This window comes from Salvelinus namaycush, chromosome 32 (genome assembly GCF_016432855.1).
Source record: "Salvelinus namaycush isolate Seneca chromosome 32, SaNama_1.0, whole genome shotgun sequence".
Lineage (NCBI taxonomy): Eukaryota > Metazoa > Chordata > Actinopteri > Salmoniformes > Salmonidae > Salvelinus > Salvelinus namaycush.
Window position 1 is genome coordinate 5141086 of NC_052338.1, and position 18008 is coordinate 5159093.

The 18008-nt window shown below is 42.6% G+C and overlaps 1 protein-coding gene across 1 annotated transcript; it reads right to left on the reverse strand.

Annotated features, from left to right (window-relative positions):
* Positions 1 to 3002: 3002 nt before the first annotated feature.
* abrab (actin binding Rho activating protein b) lies at positions 3003 to 16782 on the reverse strand. The gene is given in 4 exon segments (XM_038971481.1): positions 3003 to 3958; positions 4202 to 5154; positions 16487 to 16547; positions 16679 to 16782. Coding segments are annotated over 4 exon segments (1602 nt in total). The 3' UTR covers positions 3003 to 3474.
* Between the last annotated feature and the right edge of the window lie 1226 nt (positions 16783 to 18008).

Sequence of the window (18008 nt, forward strand, 5' to 3'; positions counted from 1 at the left end):
GCCTATCTAGTACTGGGTCGGAACCCCCTTAGCCTCCAGAACAGCCTGAATTCTTCGGGATATTCTACAAGGTGTCGGAAATGTTCCGCAGGGTTGTTGGGTCATGCTCCCGCGATGGCATCATGCAGTTACTGCAGATTGGACGGCGGTGCATTTATGCTGCGAACAGCCCTTTCCATCTCATCCCAAAGATGCTCTATAGGGTTGAGGTCTGGGGACTGCACAGGCCGGTCAAGTAATCTGAACTCCTCAGTTGCCCTGTGTTGGTGATCACATGCCCACTGGAGCCACTTCTTCTTGTTTTTAGCTGATAGGAGTGGAACCCGTGTGGTCGTCCTCTGCAATAGCCCCATCCATGACAAGGGCCGATGAGTTGTGCATTCCGAGATGCCGTTCTGCACACCAGTGTTGTACTGAGCCGTTATTTGTCTGCTTGTGCCTGTCACAGGAGTGGAACCCGTGTGGTCGTCCTCTGCAATAGCCCCATCCATGACAAGGGCCGATGAGTTGTGCATTCCGAGATGCCGTTCTGCACACCAGTGTTGTACTGAGCCGTTATTTGTCTGCTTGTGCCTGTCACAGGTCAGGTTTTCTCCTTTGAGTGTACTACCTGAGGTTGCCACTGGAGAGCACCCTTGGGTTACTTCTAGTATCCAGGTGACCCTGCTTGGGCTTGTTGGGATCACCTGCTGGATGACTATTTAGGTGATAGACACAATAACCTGTGTCTGACACAATAACCTGTGTCTATCACAATTCTACTTTCAATTTCAAAGCAAAAAGATAGGCATATAAATAAATACAAGTCAACCAAAAACTGGATGGTGGTAGACTACCAGGAAAAAATAATAAATAATAATAATAATAATAATAATAAATTGTTTGCCACAAGATGCGTCAATTACTGTAAAATTAAGTTCCTGTCTGTAGATAGCCTTTTTTACATAATTTGCTCTGAACACAAATGAGGAAAGTCAGGTGGATTCTGCATTCATAAAGAACAAACCTCTACATTTAAATTATTACATTCCTTAATTATTTATTTTATTTGATTTATTTTACCATTTTAAACACAATATAACCACACATGTGGATACAGTACAATGACCTTAAAATAATCAAGGATGACACAAAAAAGTTAGTTATTTCTATTATGGTCCTCTTGAAAATACATGAAAACATAATACTTTACCGGTCAAATTTTTTAGAACACCTACTCATTCAAGGGTTTTTCTTTATTTCTACTATTTTCTATATTGTAGAATAATAGTGAAAACATCAAAACTATGAAATCATAGTAGTGTAGTAACCAAAAAAGTGTTAAACAAATCAAAATACATTTTAGATTTGAGATACTTCAAATAGTCACCCTTTGCTTTGATGACAGCTTTGCACACTCTTGGCATTCTCTCAACCAGCTTCACCTGGAATGCTTTTCCAACAGTCTTGAAGGAGTTCCCACATATGCTGATCACTTGATGGCTGCTATTCCTTCACTCTGCGGGGCGACTCATCCCAAACCATCTCAATTTGCTTAATTTCGGGGGATTGTGGAGGCCAGGTCATCTGATGCAGCACTATCACTCTCCTTCTTGGTCAAATAGCCCTTCCACAGCCTGGAGGTGTGTTGGGTCATTGTCCTGTTGAAAAACAGGACAATGCCATAATATGGACTTAGCCCTATTTGGTAAAAGACCATCTTCTTATCCCCCCCCCCCCACCACCTTGTCACAACACAACTGATTGGCTCAAACGCATTAAGAAGGAAAGAAATTCCACAAATGAACTTTTAACAAGGCAAAGTTGTCATGAAGGCAAAGGGTGGGTATTTGAAGTATATTTTAATATTTTTTGGTTACTACATGATTCCATATGTGTTATTTCATAGTTTTGAGGTCTTCACTATTATTCTACAATGTAGAAAAAAGTACAAATGAAGAAAACCCTTGAATGAGTAGGCGTGTCCAAACTTTTGACCAGTAGTGTATACACAAGATTACAACATAAAAACAAAATACATCTCAAATAAATGCCATCAATAGGGAGAAACATACACAAACAGTACATAGCGTAACTAATGATACAGGTAGGCCATGCATTTTCTGTAAGCAGAACATTATTTAATGATGAAGACAGGATCATGACTCCTCATCAGCTCAACAGATTTTATATAATTTTATGACTTGTTCTTTCTCCCAAAAATACAAAATTTGAGCAAATTGTTTGATGTCTCGATTAGGAAGAATGTTGTCCAACGTGATAAGGGCATTGGTGTGTTGTTAGTAAGCAGTTCACAGATTATGTCTTGTGTCATTTGCGAGGAAATTATGTCATGTTAGGTGAACTCTACTTGTTTTTTAGGTTTGGGCTACGGTTATTAAGAGTTTACTAATCAACAAAGTCCCCGGATTTAACTCCCTTCATAACAATTACATTCAAATTAATAGATTGACGAATAGAAAGTATAGTTATTCAAATAAAAGTGGACAATCCATATCAGAGACCGTAAACTGACACCAAGTTTTGTTGATTAATAAAGTATGAAGTGTATTTCAGACTTAGGGATCCGATTAGGTATCAGACCTGGAGGTCAAACATGTTCACAAGGGCTGCGTTCACACACACAATTCTGATTTTTTTTTCCACTAATTGGTCTTTTGACCAATCACATCAGATCTTTTCACATCAGATCTTTTTCAGAGCTGATCTGATTAGTGAAAATAACATCACAATTGGGCTGCCTGTCTAAACGCAGCCAATGTGCCCACGTCTGAGTTCAGCTCTGTCAGGCACATAATACATGGCATCAGAGGAGGCTGGTGGGAGGAGCTATAGGAGTACAGGCTAATTGTAATGGCTGGAATGGAATAAATGGAATGGAGTCCAACACGTAGTTTCCATGTGTTTGTTACCATTCCATTGATTCCATTCTAGCCATTACAATGACAAGTCCTCCTATAGCTCCTCCCACCAGCCTCCCACCAACCCTGCATGGTGTGCACTGTAGCCTTTGTATCTCAGATTTCATGTCTCCCAAATCTCATCAGAGTTGGCTTGTGCTGTGCATCATGAAACTCAATCCCTGTTTAAACTACACAATGTTCCTCAAGTCAAAGAAGCTATTAATTAGGCATATATTAATAGATGTTCTAACATGATTCATGAGTTCAGATATAATATAAAGACGCAGAAAACTGTACTTTAAAAGCTAGTAAAAAGCTTTAATCCAACACAAATCAATCAAGTTCAAGCATTACCTTTGGTGCCCACAGGAAATAAATACACTGCAGCTGTAAGCAACAAAATAACATACAATATTGAGTTAGATACTGATATCAAATCTTCAGTAAACCATAGCAGCAAATTGTTTAAGTTCCTATTGAGAAGAATATCCACATCTATCAGCGCATAATCATTCAATGTTAAAAAGGACTTATGTCTCCTTAGTTCTGTATGGTTCCACCTCAGATGACGTCACACCAACAGGGTGATGATAACACCATCGTCCTGCCCTTGCCACAGCATCTCCCCCTTGAACGCCACCTTCCCATGCCTCCTGGCTCTCAGAAGAATCCCCACCACCTTGTCAGAGATGCGTACGTATCTATCAAACAGTTCTCTGAAAGTGACGCGGGTCTTCCCGTCGGGATCTGGATCGTTCATAGTCCTGATCACATAGCACATGTCGGCTATCTCACCGTGGATGTGTTGCTCGGCTCGCCTGGCCCGTTCGGCTGTTTTCGTGCCTTCTTTGGGACGTCCGTAACCCTCCTCGCCCTTGCGGAGGCGTAGGGACATGGAGTATTCATAGTCAAAGTCATCACTGAAGGGGTTGAGCTTCTGGTTGACGGTGTGCGTCGAGGACCAGTTCTGCCAGCGGCTCTTCAGATCGCCCACGGCACTGTACTTCCTTGAGAGAGCGTTGATCCTGTTGGCGTCATCCAACTCCTTTCTGCCCCTGTGAAGGACAACCACAAAAATATTTACCAAAAAATGAAACAGTCATCAATCATGGCAACATCTATTTCCACTGTAAATCTCGGAACAGTTTTTGCGCTCTACCGCTTTATTTGCGCAGAAATGTGCTGTATAAAAATTATATAGGTGTATTAGCATGATCCTTGACATATTTGGGGGCAATGTTCAATGACGGGTTGTCATGCACCATCACTTGTACATGAAGAAAGAACATTGAACTCACACTGAGATGGAGGGTATTTTGACCCTCACCCATGACTCAATTTTCCCTTTTGGTGAGACGCTGTCATTGTCCCTCTGCTTGGCCTCCCCGGATGACCCAGTGCTATCTGTCTTTACAGGTTTAGAGGTGTCTGTCTGTCCAGGTTTAGAGCTGTCTGTCTGTCCAGCTTCAGTGTTGTTTGTCTGTCCAGGTTCAGTGCTGTTTGTCTGTCCAGGTTCAGTGCGGTTTGTCTGTCCTGGTTTAGAGCTGTCTATCTGTCCAGGTTTACCTTGACCGCTCTCTGCCTCAAGGGCCCTTTCCTCTGCCTCAGAGTACCGACTATCCTCTGTGTCCACGCTACAGGTGCGCCCATCTCCAAATTCTCCCTCTGTCGGTACATTCTGCTCCTTCTCCTTCCAGCTGCAGGTCAGCTCCAACACATCGGAGCACTTTCTGCGGAGTGTGGGCGACTCCCTCTTGCTCAGCATTCTGTCTATCTCCTCCCCTGGTGGTGGAGCCTCCTTACAAATCCGCTTGGTCAGAAATGTAATGCGCACACTCCTCTCCTGAATGCTGCTGGTCACAGTCTTCACCACCTGCTTGGTCTTGATCCGGGACTCTCCTTGAAGCACTAGCAGAGTCTTCCTTTTATCCACCGATTGGGAAGGAGGAGAACTGCCTTGGGACTCCTGCTGGTCAGCTGAAGGGTTGTTCTGATCAACAGGTAGGTTGGTGCCAGTGGTGAGATCCTGACTGCGACAAACCCTCTTCTCCCAAGTTGCTAATTTAGTGGTGCTTGGCGTCTTTGGTGGTTCGTCCCAAAGCTCTCTTAGGGCGTCAGGAGCCCAGCCCACAGGCTCCTTGGCCTACTTGTCCTTGACTTTGGACACCCAGTTCTGCCAGCTCCGGGTCAAGCTGGGCACCATGCAGATGGTGCGCAGCTTCTTGATGTTCTTGTTGGTGGAAGGCTTCCTCTGGCCAGCCAGTGCAGTCAGTGTCAGGTTAGGCTTTTTTTTAATGTTCTACTCTTGCCAGACTAGTTGCTTATGTTCATGAAGCTTCTCTCTCTTTCTCTGTGGGACTGTCTCTCTGACCCTAATTGCCTGCCCTGTTGCCTTCTACCCTAACTCTGGCTTAAAATGGGAGGTGTGAACTCTACATGACGTTGTAAAGTATTTGAGACATCCCCGCCTCCCCGCTGATCGTCTTTCCCTGGCACTTGCCAACCTAGAGGGATTGGTATGCTCACATTTCCTCACAGACCATGGGCCATATCTGGAGGTAAACAGGGCAACAGAGCAAAGGTGCACTAAGCTCTTAAAGGACCGGCGCAGACGTGTGGCTAACTGCCTAGACAAATGCAAAGACTAGCTGATCTATAAAGCTTGTTTGGATGTGACGCCTCAACGCGGTCCGTCTTTGTTTGGTGTGAGGAATACATGGGGATGCATCACTGCCTACTCTCACGACTTGCATTGTGTTCTCAGGGAAACCATGCTTGTGTACTGCCCCCAGACTGTAATCTACGCATTATTCATGATCAATTCCCAATTTGACATGACAACCACAAAGTCCATACAGTTACTGTATATGGAGGCCTAAGGGTATCCTTTTGTACATTATATTGCAAAAATAACATACAATCAGTATATTACACAGCGAGAGCAAACATGTATGAGATGAATCCACATTTGCATGTTCAATGATGGTATTACTCGCCAATGTCACTACATGACACTGGTGGTGATTGCTGATCACAACTCCGAAGCCAAACTGCCTGTGCAGTATATCACATGTCAGACGACAATGCAGCAGCTGCTGTCTAGAAAAGAGCTATCAAAACACTGCCAGTAGTTCAGATGACCTTGTAGACGATAATGAGCAAATCCCATAGAAGCAATCCTGTTTAACGGTGTCAATCCAGTTGGGTGGCTTGTCTGGCCGCATGTGTCACCAGTATTTGTGTTGGCGAAAGGCGTGAAGTGTCATGTAAACTAGACGCTGAAATGACATCGATGCCCAGTGGACAATCAATCAAGTCAAGCTCAGGTTCAAAACAGGTCAGTGACAGACAGAAAGACAGTGAGGGTTTGGTGCAATACAGAAAGATACAATTGGATTCGACAGCATCTGTCAAAGAGATCACCTAGCAGAAACGCACAAGAGAACATTAGCTTACAGCACAGCTCAAATTCTGCTCTAGCTTGCACGTTTGCTGCCAGCGCCAGGTTCCATTTCCATAAACACAAACACTTACTGCATTGTCACCTGAACAGATCGATTGATGATATATGTCCGCACCGTGCATGCCATGCAAATATACTGTATGGAGTGTGCTTAGGCAAGAAGCTGAGAGCAGCTACACCTGCACAGGCAGTTTTTGTGGGTCACGGGGACCAGAGGGTGGTGTCAAAGACAGGAGGAGACATTTGACCCATGGACCAAAGGCACACGGACTCTAACCAGGAAAGAATGTGATACCTGGAGAAGACGAGGAGCTCCTGCTTACGCATGTAGGGTTTAGTCTTGCAATGCACCTGGTAGAGAGATCAAAGTTTAGAAACAGGGAGGGCGGGGGAGCACTGACTCTGGCATTGCACCCAGTGCTTCAAGACTCTACATTTCATGTTAGAAAGTGGGCATGTGAGTTTTAGATGTATACATGTGTATGTGTCCAAGCTCTCTAGACATAACCTAATCTGATAGTGTACATGTGTGGATGTTTATGTTAATCTGTGTGTGTGTTAGTCTTGATATTTGTATGGGTCAATGAGAGGAAAGGGATATATTAATAGAATCTGTCCGAAGCATACACAAGCCAGCAAGTTGGTGAGAGGCAGCTGTTGGCAGTCAGTCACACGGTGTGGAAGTGTGTCAGTGAGCATGAACAGAGGACTCCTGTATACCTCTTCAGGTCATTCCGAATACCAGATAACCTCATAAGCAGGTTAGAGCGCCACCTTATGGACAATTATGTGGATTACCTCTCAATCACATTTATGGGGATGATAGGCCTACTCTGTCACATTGTTCATTTTTGAAGAGGATTTCTAAATATAATTAATATTCAAATCACATGAAATCATGATATAATGTTATTTTTATTATTAAAAAATCTGTAAAATTATAAGAATTTAGCAGTGTGACATTTTTGGGAGGTTATTGATACTTTAGGCCTGGGCCTTGTTTTAGGGAAATACCTATAGAAAATATATCTGGGTACTCAGATTAAGTTGTAGATAGAAGTGTGTGAAAGTTTAACAAATGTCATTGTAAAGTTTACACCTTAAAGCACCCATATCAAGACAGTTTAGAGTTTTGAATTCAATTATATTTTTGGAAAAATGTATTGTCTAAAACGTACATCTCATTAAAGAAAATCATCCAACAGTATTTCTGCTGACATCTAGTGACAAAAGTAGGAACTTCACCTGGTCAAGGTATTGTTGCAAACACACATTCACCAACTATATTCATCACACCAGAACTCTAAAAAGCAGCAGATGTTGAGAACGGTAAAGCTCAGTAAAACACCAGCAGAGGTCAGTGTTGAGTCTGTAAAGCTCTGTAGTGCTAGAGAAAGATGCTAGAGAAAAATGTTCTGTCTCCAGTGGTCAAATAACCTACAGGGGATTGAGTGGGTGAGTGAATCAGAGATGGACAAATTAGTTCTATGGTTTATGAGGAGTTAGAGAAACAGACAGAAAGACAGAGAAAGGCATGTTGAACTAGAGCTGTTGTTACCTAGCCTGATCCACCATCCTGATCTCGCAAGCTTACTTCAGGATGGTGGATCAGGCTAATGGTTACCATGTACTCAGACCGGACACAACCCTTCATGCTGCTTGTGCTGTATATCACAGACTAATAAATATCACCTCACCCACTGCTGCCCCAGCTTGCCATCCATCAGAGTGTGGTAGCCCATACCCAGAGTGGACCAGGCAAATCAGATGGTTTTCATTCTGGCTCCGCTCATAAACTGTATAATTACATTCGCTATTCAAAGAGATGGTTGCTTCATTTGGAATTCCAGGTGTAAATACTATTCATTTCTTATTGAAAGTCTATTCCTGTCTGGTCTTTTAGGCCACCGGCACTGGTGGTCCAGACACCGCATCCAGGCCAGAGGGAAGGGCCAGAAAATGATTGCTGCTAGTCCTCTGTCTTATTTGCCTTTTATTCTTTAGAGTCGGCAGCTCTTCACCGGGGTTGTTTTGGTTGGCCATCGAGATTAATTGTGCAGGATTAGGATCGAAGGTGGTGGAGAAGCGACCTCTCAGGCACTCTGTGACCCCTGCGGGTGATGCTGATTTGTGGGGTTCTCTTAGTGGGCTGCGTATGCAGAATAAAATGTTCTGTTGTTCTAATCTGCCTGTGGTTAACATGCCTTATTAACTCGGAGCACTGGTAAAAGATAGATGCTTTTAGCCATGTTATTTTGATTGCCTCGGAATTTTGTATGCTGTGCTTAAGATTGGAACAAAGTGAGGGAGTCTTTTTTTGGGGACAAATACAGTATAACACTAAGGCGAGCATACAGGATCTGCCTAAGCCAAAATCAGAGGATATTAACAGTATTTTTTTCTCTTGGACGGTACTTTTTTCCTGCTCAGAATTTGATGAATGAGGTGTCATTTCCAATGCAGACTGAAACACCAACACCGGTCAAAACATTTGCGGTTGACAAAGTGTCTTTGTAAGTAAACTTGACAAGTACAGGCATCCATTTCTCCTCTTTTCTCCGACACAACCACTCAACATCTTCTCCTATCTCGACAGTGACTCCAAAGACAGAGCCAGTCAGCCCTACACATCTGCCTAAGCCCAGAGACGTAAACTGTGTCAGCCAGTCCCTTAAAAAAAACACTGTAATCCACGAATACTTCCCAAAGTCGAAGGCGAAGTGTTAAATTAGCCGTAGTGCAGGCCTGTGGTCAGCTTGTGCCATCCAGAAAGAGGAGGACATCACATCGTCTCCTGCACGGAGACTGACAGGATGAATGACTGGGCTTGTGTAGCCAGATCTCATTAAGGGTCCGGAGCAGAGCTAAGGCTTCTTCATTTGAATGTATTGGACATGTTTTATAGAAGATGAATAAAGAAAAATAAGAAATCAAGATTAAAGAAACATGAGGGTTCAGTGTTTTTGAGAGGCTAGATGATGTTAGGAGGGCCTTCCTTCTCAGTAAGTAGCCTAGTGGCTATAAAAACATGATAGCATTTTGTAATAACTAGTCTTGTCTTAGTATCCTGTGCTATGCATTTTTATTTTATTTAACCTTTATTTATAAATGTTTTTCTCATTGAGATAAGATATACTTTTCAAGAGAGACCTGGTCCAGGCATCGGCTTCAGTTATTGCAAATTCTCTGATACACTTGATACTCTAGGGGCAGCAGGTAGCCTGGAGATTAAGAGCGTTGGGCCAGTAACCAAAAGGTTCCTGATTCAAATTCCTGAACCGGCAAGGTAGAAAAAATCTGCCGTTCTGCCCTTGAGCAAGGCAGTTAACCGACAACAACTGCTCCCGGGCGCTGATTAAGACAGCCCCCCGCACCTCTTTGATTCAGAGGGTTTGTGTTAAATGCGGAAGACACATTTTGGTTGAATGGATTCAGTTGTGCAACTGACTAGGTATCCCCTTTCCCTAGATATACAGTGCCTTCGGAAAGTATTCAGACTCCTTTACTTTTTCCACATTTTGTTAGGTTACAGCTTTATTCTAAAATGTAATAAATGTTTTTTTCCCCCTCATCAACTACACACAATACCCCATAATGACAAAGCAAAAACAGGTTTAGACATTTTTGCTAATTTATTAAACAAAAAACTGAAATATCACATTTCAATAATTATTCAGACCCTTTCAGTACTTTGTTGATGCACCTTTGGCAGAAATTACAGCCTCGAGTCTTCTTGGGTATGAAGCTAAAAACTTGGCACATCTGTATTTGGGGAGTTTCTCCCATTCTTCTCTGCAGATCCTCTCAAGTTCTGTCAGGTTGGATGGGGACCATTGCTGCACGGCTATTTTCAGGTCTTTCCAGAGATGTTCGATCAGGTTCAAGTCCGGGCTCTGGTTGGGCCACTCAAGGACATTCAGAGACTTATCCCGAAGCCATTCCTGCGTTGTCTTGGCTGTGTGCTTAGGGTCGTTGTCCTGTTGGAAGGTGAACCTTCACCCCAGTCTGAGGAGCTGAGCGCTCTGGAGCAGGTTTTCATCAAGGATCTTGCTGTACTTCGCTCCATTCATCTTTCCCTCGATCCGGACTAATCTCCTAGTCCCTGCCGCTGAAAAACATCCCCACAGCATGATACTGCCACCACCATTCTTCACCGTAGGGATGGTGCCAGATTTCCTCCAGACGTTAAGTTTGGCATTCAGGCCAAAGAGTTCCATCATGGTTTTATCAGACCAGAGAATCTTGTTTCTTGTGGTCTGAGAGTCTTTAGGTGCCTTTTGGCAAACTCCAAGCAGGCTGTCATGTGCATTTTACTGAGGAGTGGCTTACGATTGGCCACTCTACCATAAAAGCCTGATTGGTGGAGTGCTGCAGAAATGGTTGTCCTTCTGGAAGGTTCTCCCATCTCCATAGAGGAACCATCAGGTTCTTGGTCACCTCCCTGACCACGACCCTTCTCCCCCGATTGCTCAGTTTGGCCGGGTGGCCAGCTCTAAGAAGATTCTTGGTGGTTCCAAACTTTTTCCATTTAAGAATGATGGAGGCCACTGAGTTCTTTGGGACGCTCAATGCTGCAGAAATTTTGGGGTTATTTTCCCCAGTTTTGTGCCTCGACACAATCCTGTCTCGGAGCTCTGTGGACAATTCCTTCAACCTCCTGGCTTGATATCTGCTGTGACATGCACTGTCAACTGTGAGACCTTATATAGACAGGTGTGTGCTGTTTCAAATCATGTCCAATCAATTGAACTTACCACAGGTGGACTCCAATCAAGTTGCAGAAACATCTCAAGGCTGACCAATGGAAACAGGATGCACCTGAGCTCAATATCGAGTCACATAGCAAAGGCTCTGAATACTTATGTAAATAAGGTATTTCTGTTTTTATTTGTAATAAATTTGCAAACATTTCTAAAAACCCATTTCCGCTTTGTCATTATGGGTGTTTTGTATTTATTTAATACATGTTTGAATAAGGCTGTAACGTAACAAAATGGGGAAAAGGTAAAGGCACTGCATCTGTAGATAGTAAATTGTTCTGCATAACAGCGGCTTCTAAGTGACTAAAATATTAATTTGATAGTCAACAGGTTCCACAGTGTCTGGTTAAGTTGTGGTAAAAATATTACCCAAGAACTTGGGCTGTAATATCGGGGAATTACACCAATACAATGCAGGCTAGATCCTTCCCAAGTATCAGCAGGTCATATCTGAAGATTTGAAAAACAATGTTCATATTCAACGCACACTAAACTCAGCAAAAAGATAAAGATCATTTGTAAAAATCCAAATAACGTCACAGATCTTCATTGTAAAGGGTTTAAACACTGTTTCCAATGTTTGTTCAATGAACCATAAACAATTAATGAACATGCACCTGTGGAACGGTCGTTAAGACACTAACAGCTTACAGACGGTAGACAATTAAGGTCACAGTTATGAAAACTTAGGACACTAAAGAGGCCTTTCTACTGACTCTGAAAACACCAAAAGAAAGATGCCCAGGGTCCCTGCTCATCTGTGTGAATGTGCCTTAGGCATGCTGCAAGGAGGCATGAGGACTGCAGATGTGGCCAGGGCAATAAATGGCAATGTCCGTACTGTGAGACGCCTAAGACAGTGCTACAGGGAGACAGGATGGACAGCTGATCGTCCTCGCAGTGGCAGACCACGTGTAACAACACCTGCACAGGACCGGTACATCCGAACATCACACCTGCAGGACAGGTACAGGACGGCAACAACAACTGCCCGAGTTACACCAGGAATGCACAATCCCTCCATCAGTGCTCAGACTGTCCGCAATAGGCTGAGAGAGGCTGGACTGAGGGCTTGTAGGCCTGTTGTAAGGCAGGTCCACACCAGACATCACCGGCAACAACGTCGCCTATGGGCACAAACCCACCGCCGTTGGTCCAGACAGGACTGGCAAAAAGTGCTCTTCACTGATGAGTCACGGTTTTGTCTCACCAGGAGTGATGGTCGGATTCGCGTTTATCGTCGAAGGAATGAGTGTTACACCGAGGCCTGTATTATGGAGCGGGATCGATTTGGAGGTGGAGGGTCCGTCATGGTCTGGGGCGGTGTGTCACAGCATCATCGGATTGAGCTTATTGTCATTGCAGGCAATCTCAACGCTGTGCGTTACAGGGAAGACATCCTCCTCCCTCATGTGGTACTCTTCCTGCAGGCTCATCCTGACATGACCCTCCAGCATGACAATGCCACCAGCCATACTGCTCGTTCTGTGTGTGATTTCCTGCAAGACAGGAATGCCAGTGTTCTGCCATGACCAGCGAAGAGCCCGGATCTCAATCCGAGCACGTCTGGGACCTGTTGGATTGGAGGGTGAGGGCTAGGGCCATTCCCCACAGAAATATCCGGGAACTTGCAGGTGCCTTGGTGGAAGAGCGGGGTAACATTTCACAGCAAGAACCAGCAAATCTGGTGCAGTCCATGAAGAGGAGATGCACTGCAGTACTTAATGCAGCTGGTGGCCACACCAGATACTGACTGTTACTTTTGATTTTGACCCTCCCCCCCTTTATTCAGGGACACATTATTCAATTTCTGTTAGTCACATGTCTGTGGAACTTGTTCAGTTTATGTCTCAGTTGTTGAATCTTGTTATGTTCATACACATATTTACACATGATCAGTTTGCTGAAAATAAACGCAGTTGACAGTGAGAGGACGTTTCTTTTTTTGCTGAGTTTAGTTAAATCATGGCTAGCCCTACTCTGCAGTAAGTAACTTAGCTAGCTATAATTTCTTACACCTTTACGATAGCAAACAGGATAACTGCAAATTGTGGTAATCTTTTGAGTAACGTTAACAGATTGATAATAACAATTGTTCGTTTGAGTTCAAGTACGAAAATCTGAGTTAATGGATTTCAAATTGCTGAATGTTAACTTGCTGAACACTGACAGCTGTAGCCTACTAGTTACCCCACATTCGCTAAACATGTGTATACTGTAACTTACGACTGCACTGAATATGTGTGTATTACTAGCACAGATGTAAACATAATGTTAGGCTAAATTGGGAACCGATCTCTCTTATCTGACTGACTGTCTGTTAATGGAGCCACAGGTCTAACGTTAACTTACACTTTTGTAAAAGTTGTTCAGGAAACCTAAACCCGATGCTAAACCTTAAAACTTACTTCAAATATGATGCTTTCGCCAATCGCGAAAAGAGCTTGTGGAGCAGTGAAATGATTCTCTCTTCTTCTTCTGTATGTTCTTCTTCTTATTATTCTTCTGTGTCTTGCAACCAACGTTAATATTCTCTCTTCCTCGTCCCCGATTTGAAAAATGCGCCGCCGAACATCAAAATAAATGCTTCTTTCAACAAGAGGTGAAATGAGATGTCAATCAGCATCAAACTGCCCTCTGGTTCCGCCCCTGCCCACAAGTGTTTCTGTGTGTGTAGGGCGTGTATCTTACCTGAGGATGTAGAGGAGCGGATGTGGCTCAGTAGACTGACCAGCATGTACTTGGACCCACCCTGAAAACAACAACAGAAATACAGCTATACACACACATACAGTACATGCACATACACAACACAAACTTCTTCTCAATAGGGGGTGCTATTTGCACTTTGTAATAATTTCGTTCCCAAATTAAACTGCCTCGTACTCAATTCTTGCTCGTACAATATGCATATTATTATTACTATTGGATAGAAAACACTCTCTAGTTTCTAAAACCGTTTGAATTATGTCTGTGAGTGAAACAGAACTCGAGTTAGAGCATTTTTCCTATGAGGATGTGAGAATGCAGAAATCTTCTTGCTGTTCTGAGATCTGTTTATAAATCTGCCTGTCTTCTATTGGTTGAGATGCACTGCATACGTCTTCCCCTGGGTGTCAGCGAATAGTGAGAGTTGAAATGGGGTTGCTAGGCAGAACTGAGAGCTTATAAAAGACCTCGGAACAAAGTGTCCGGCCATTTTTCACTTCGCTCTGACGCAGGAAGGAACTCTGGCTGTGGCTCTAGAACGCTCCGGTTATAGGCCTTTAGATATATCCGGTCATGTTTTTATTCGTTATAGGTGTTAAAGACATCATAAGGTAGTTAATTTAAACCGACTTATAGCAGTTTATATCAGTTTATTGCGATTTTCTGGAATTCTTTGTCACGCGCTTTCACGAGTTGGACACCTCTCCTGCACATAGCTAGCGTTAGCTGCTATTTCTACAGGAGAAGAGGACATCTTTCAACCAAAAGACGATTGTTCTGGAGAAAGGACACCTTGCCCAAGATTCTGATGGAAGCTCGTCAAATAGTAAGAAGTCTTTATGCTGTTAATTCGTATTTATGTTGACAAATGTTAAACAATAATTGCGCCATGAATTTCGGTGCGGTCTCGCTTTAGCGCACGCTGTATTGTGCAGTAACGTTAATTTTAAAAATCTAACACAGCGGTTGCATTAAGAACTAATGTATCTTTCATTTGCTGTCCAACCTGTATTTTTTAGTCAAGTTTATGAATAGTTTTCGATTAGATTAGGTGCCTCTCCAAGATGGCGCCGGACAGATTGCTTGAAGTTTTGGCCACTACTCACATTGTATAACCACGATTTGTGCCGCTACATATGCACATTTACGAACAAACCCTATATGCATTGTGTAATATGATGTTACAGGACTGTCATCTGAAGAAGTTTATGAAGGTTAGTCAAATTATATATCTTTTGCTTGCTTGTTATGATCGCTAACCTTTGCTGCTGGTAAATGGTGTTGTGTTTCTGGCTATTGTGGTAAGCTAATATAATGCTATATTGTGTTTTCGCTGTAAAACACTTAAAAAATCTGAAATATTGTCTGGATTCACAAGATGTTTGTCTTTCATTTGCTGTACGCTGTGTATTTTTCAGAAATGTTTTATGATGAGTATTTAGGTAATTCACGTTGCTCTCTGTAGTTATTCTAGTCGCTTTGGTGAGAGTTGTGATGGTGGCTGCAATGGTAAACTATGATTTATACCTGAAATATGCAAATTTTTCTAACAAAACATATGCTATACAATAAATATGTTATCAGACTGTCATCTGATGAAGTTGTTTCTTGGTTAGTGGCTATTTATATCTTTATTTGGTCGAATTTGTGATAGCTACTGATGCAGTAAAAAAATGGTGGAGTAAAAAAAGTGGTGTCTTTTGCTAACGTGGTTAGCTAATAGATTTACATATTGTGTCTTCCCTGTAAAACATTTTAAAAATCAGAAATGATGGCTGGATTCACAAGATGTGTATCTTTCATCTGGTGTCTTGGACTTGTGATTTAATGATATTTAGATGCTAGTATTTACTTGTGACGCTATGCTAGGCTATGCTAGTCAGCTTTTTTACTGATGGGGGTGCTCCCGGATCCGGGTTTGGGAGGAATTAGAGGTTAAACACAATATTTTTGAAAAATTCAGACTCATTTCTCTGAAACTTGCACTATGACATTTTCCTGATTATTCTTTCATTCTTCTATGGCTCTTGTCCTCCATCTTGATTGAGGTTTACCTAGTTGGTTTACCTAGTTGAACCTCTTCAAGTGGAGGACCAGGACCCTGCAAACAGAGAGGCGGAGAGAGAGACGGAGAGGGACAGAGCAGAGAGGGAGAAAGAGAAGGAGAGAGAAGCCACCTCAGCTGTGACTACAATGCCAGGACAACTGTAAAGTCAAGTGGAGCATTTTGAAGATTAACAACTTCATAGCTGAGTATTTTGACAATAAACACTATCAAATGGACTGTATTGTACATGCAGACAGATACTGTATCTCAAGATGACAGACAACAGTGCAGAGCTCACTCACTGCTACAGGGACTGGAAAGACCAGCACTAACCAGAAGCGTTCCCCCCATAGTCACACCTAAACTACAGCTCTTCCTCCTACAGCAGAGGAGGTAGGTAGAGATGAAACATTAATCTATCTGACACATTTCACATTACACTGTAAATAACCAAATGGAAGCGCAATTCTTTCGAAAACAATGCCGTTAAGGGTTGGCTTAAACTATCAAAATAGATTAAGCACTAGACATGACCTGTATCCTACTATCTTAACACAAATTAATGTATTGGAGTGCCATTGAATTTTTTGGTAGAGCTGGAGACTTTCACTGAGCCACCAGGCACCACTTCCGTAGACAGCTGGGTGTCGTCTGCTTTCCACAGCCTGAATACAAAAAACAGGAGAAACACACACAGTTACAGACACATAGAGACCAAAACAAGAGATCTACAGTACGTATGCGTTAGTGTGTTTATGGGCATTTTTTCCCCTCTGTTTGTGTGTGTAGATTTTACCTGCGGCAGATCCTGGTGCTGAGCATTTGGAACCCATCCATCGCTGCCGTCGCCTTCTGCAGCACCGGGGCTAGAGATGCAATCTGACCCAGCAAGATGCTCATGAACTCGTGGGTGTCCTAAACATTTACATTTTGGTCATTTAGCAGCCGCTCTCTCCAGAGCGACATACATTCAGCTAAGGTAGGGCTGGGCAATATGGCTTTATTATTTTTATTTTAACTAGGCAATTCAATATCATTGTATTAAAAAAAACAACATTGACGGTATGATGGTATCTGATGTTTTTGAATAATAAAAATTTGAAATTTGCTTTATGAGTAGAGCGTGACCCTAGGGTGGCAACACATACATTCTAAGTGATTTCAATGGGTCTTTCTCCATTGTGATTGTTTTGTACTGTTCAATTAAACTTGAACCAAAAAGTATTTTCTGCATTCATCAATTTCTGCATTTCCTGCACTCATTTGAGATAATTTCCACACTGCTACATAGGGCTGCACGATATTGACAAAAAATCGAGGCCTTGCTTTTTACCAAATGTTGCAATTGCAATTTCAATAGATCAAAACACTGTTTTGGAATCACGGAAACATAATGATTATTATAATAATTCTATAGTTAGAATATAATAGTGGGCAAATTGAATACAGTGTTGTTTGACATGACAATGAATGAAAATGCCAGGCAGGAGTTATTGTAACAGGGTAGGAACCAAAGTGTTGGTCAGTGTTTTTTAGGGAACCCTATAATCTTTGGCTACATTAAATGTTTTCGCTTAGCTACTTCATGTAGCAAACATATTCATGCATTCAAGATATTGTTGCACAAACAACATGCTGATTTAAGCCTACACCATCACTGGTATCAGGCTGTATAGCTAGCTATGTCTGCTTTGACCTAATACATTTATTAGCTAGCTAGCTAGTTAGCTAGCAATTAGCATTAGCGGCTAACATGATTTAGCCAAAACTTGCAAAGGAAACACAAACTAGCTCTTTTCAGATGTAAGAAACACAACCTAATAGTGTAATTATAGAACGCTTGTGGATTTATATTAAGACGCCAAGTGGAAACAGCATCGTTGTCATCAACATTGTTGCAGGTGTTGCATTGACTATGCAGACTGAACGCAAGTGTCTTGTGGTTGAGCAACAACAAATGCGCTCCTTGAGTGACAGGGGGCGGGGCTAGGTCTGTGTGGAAAGCGGCATGGAGAGAGAGACGAAAGAGATGACTCAAGTAGCAGAGTAAATGATAAAAATGGGTGTTACACACGGCAAATCACATTTAACGAACCAAACATTCAAATACTGTTGTAGAAGGTAAA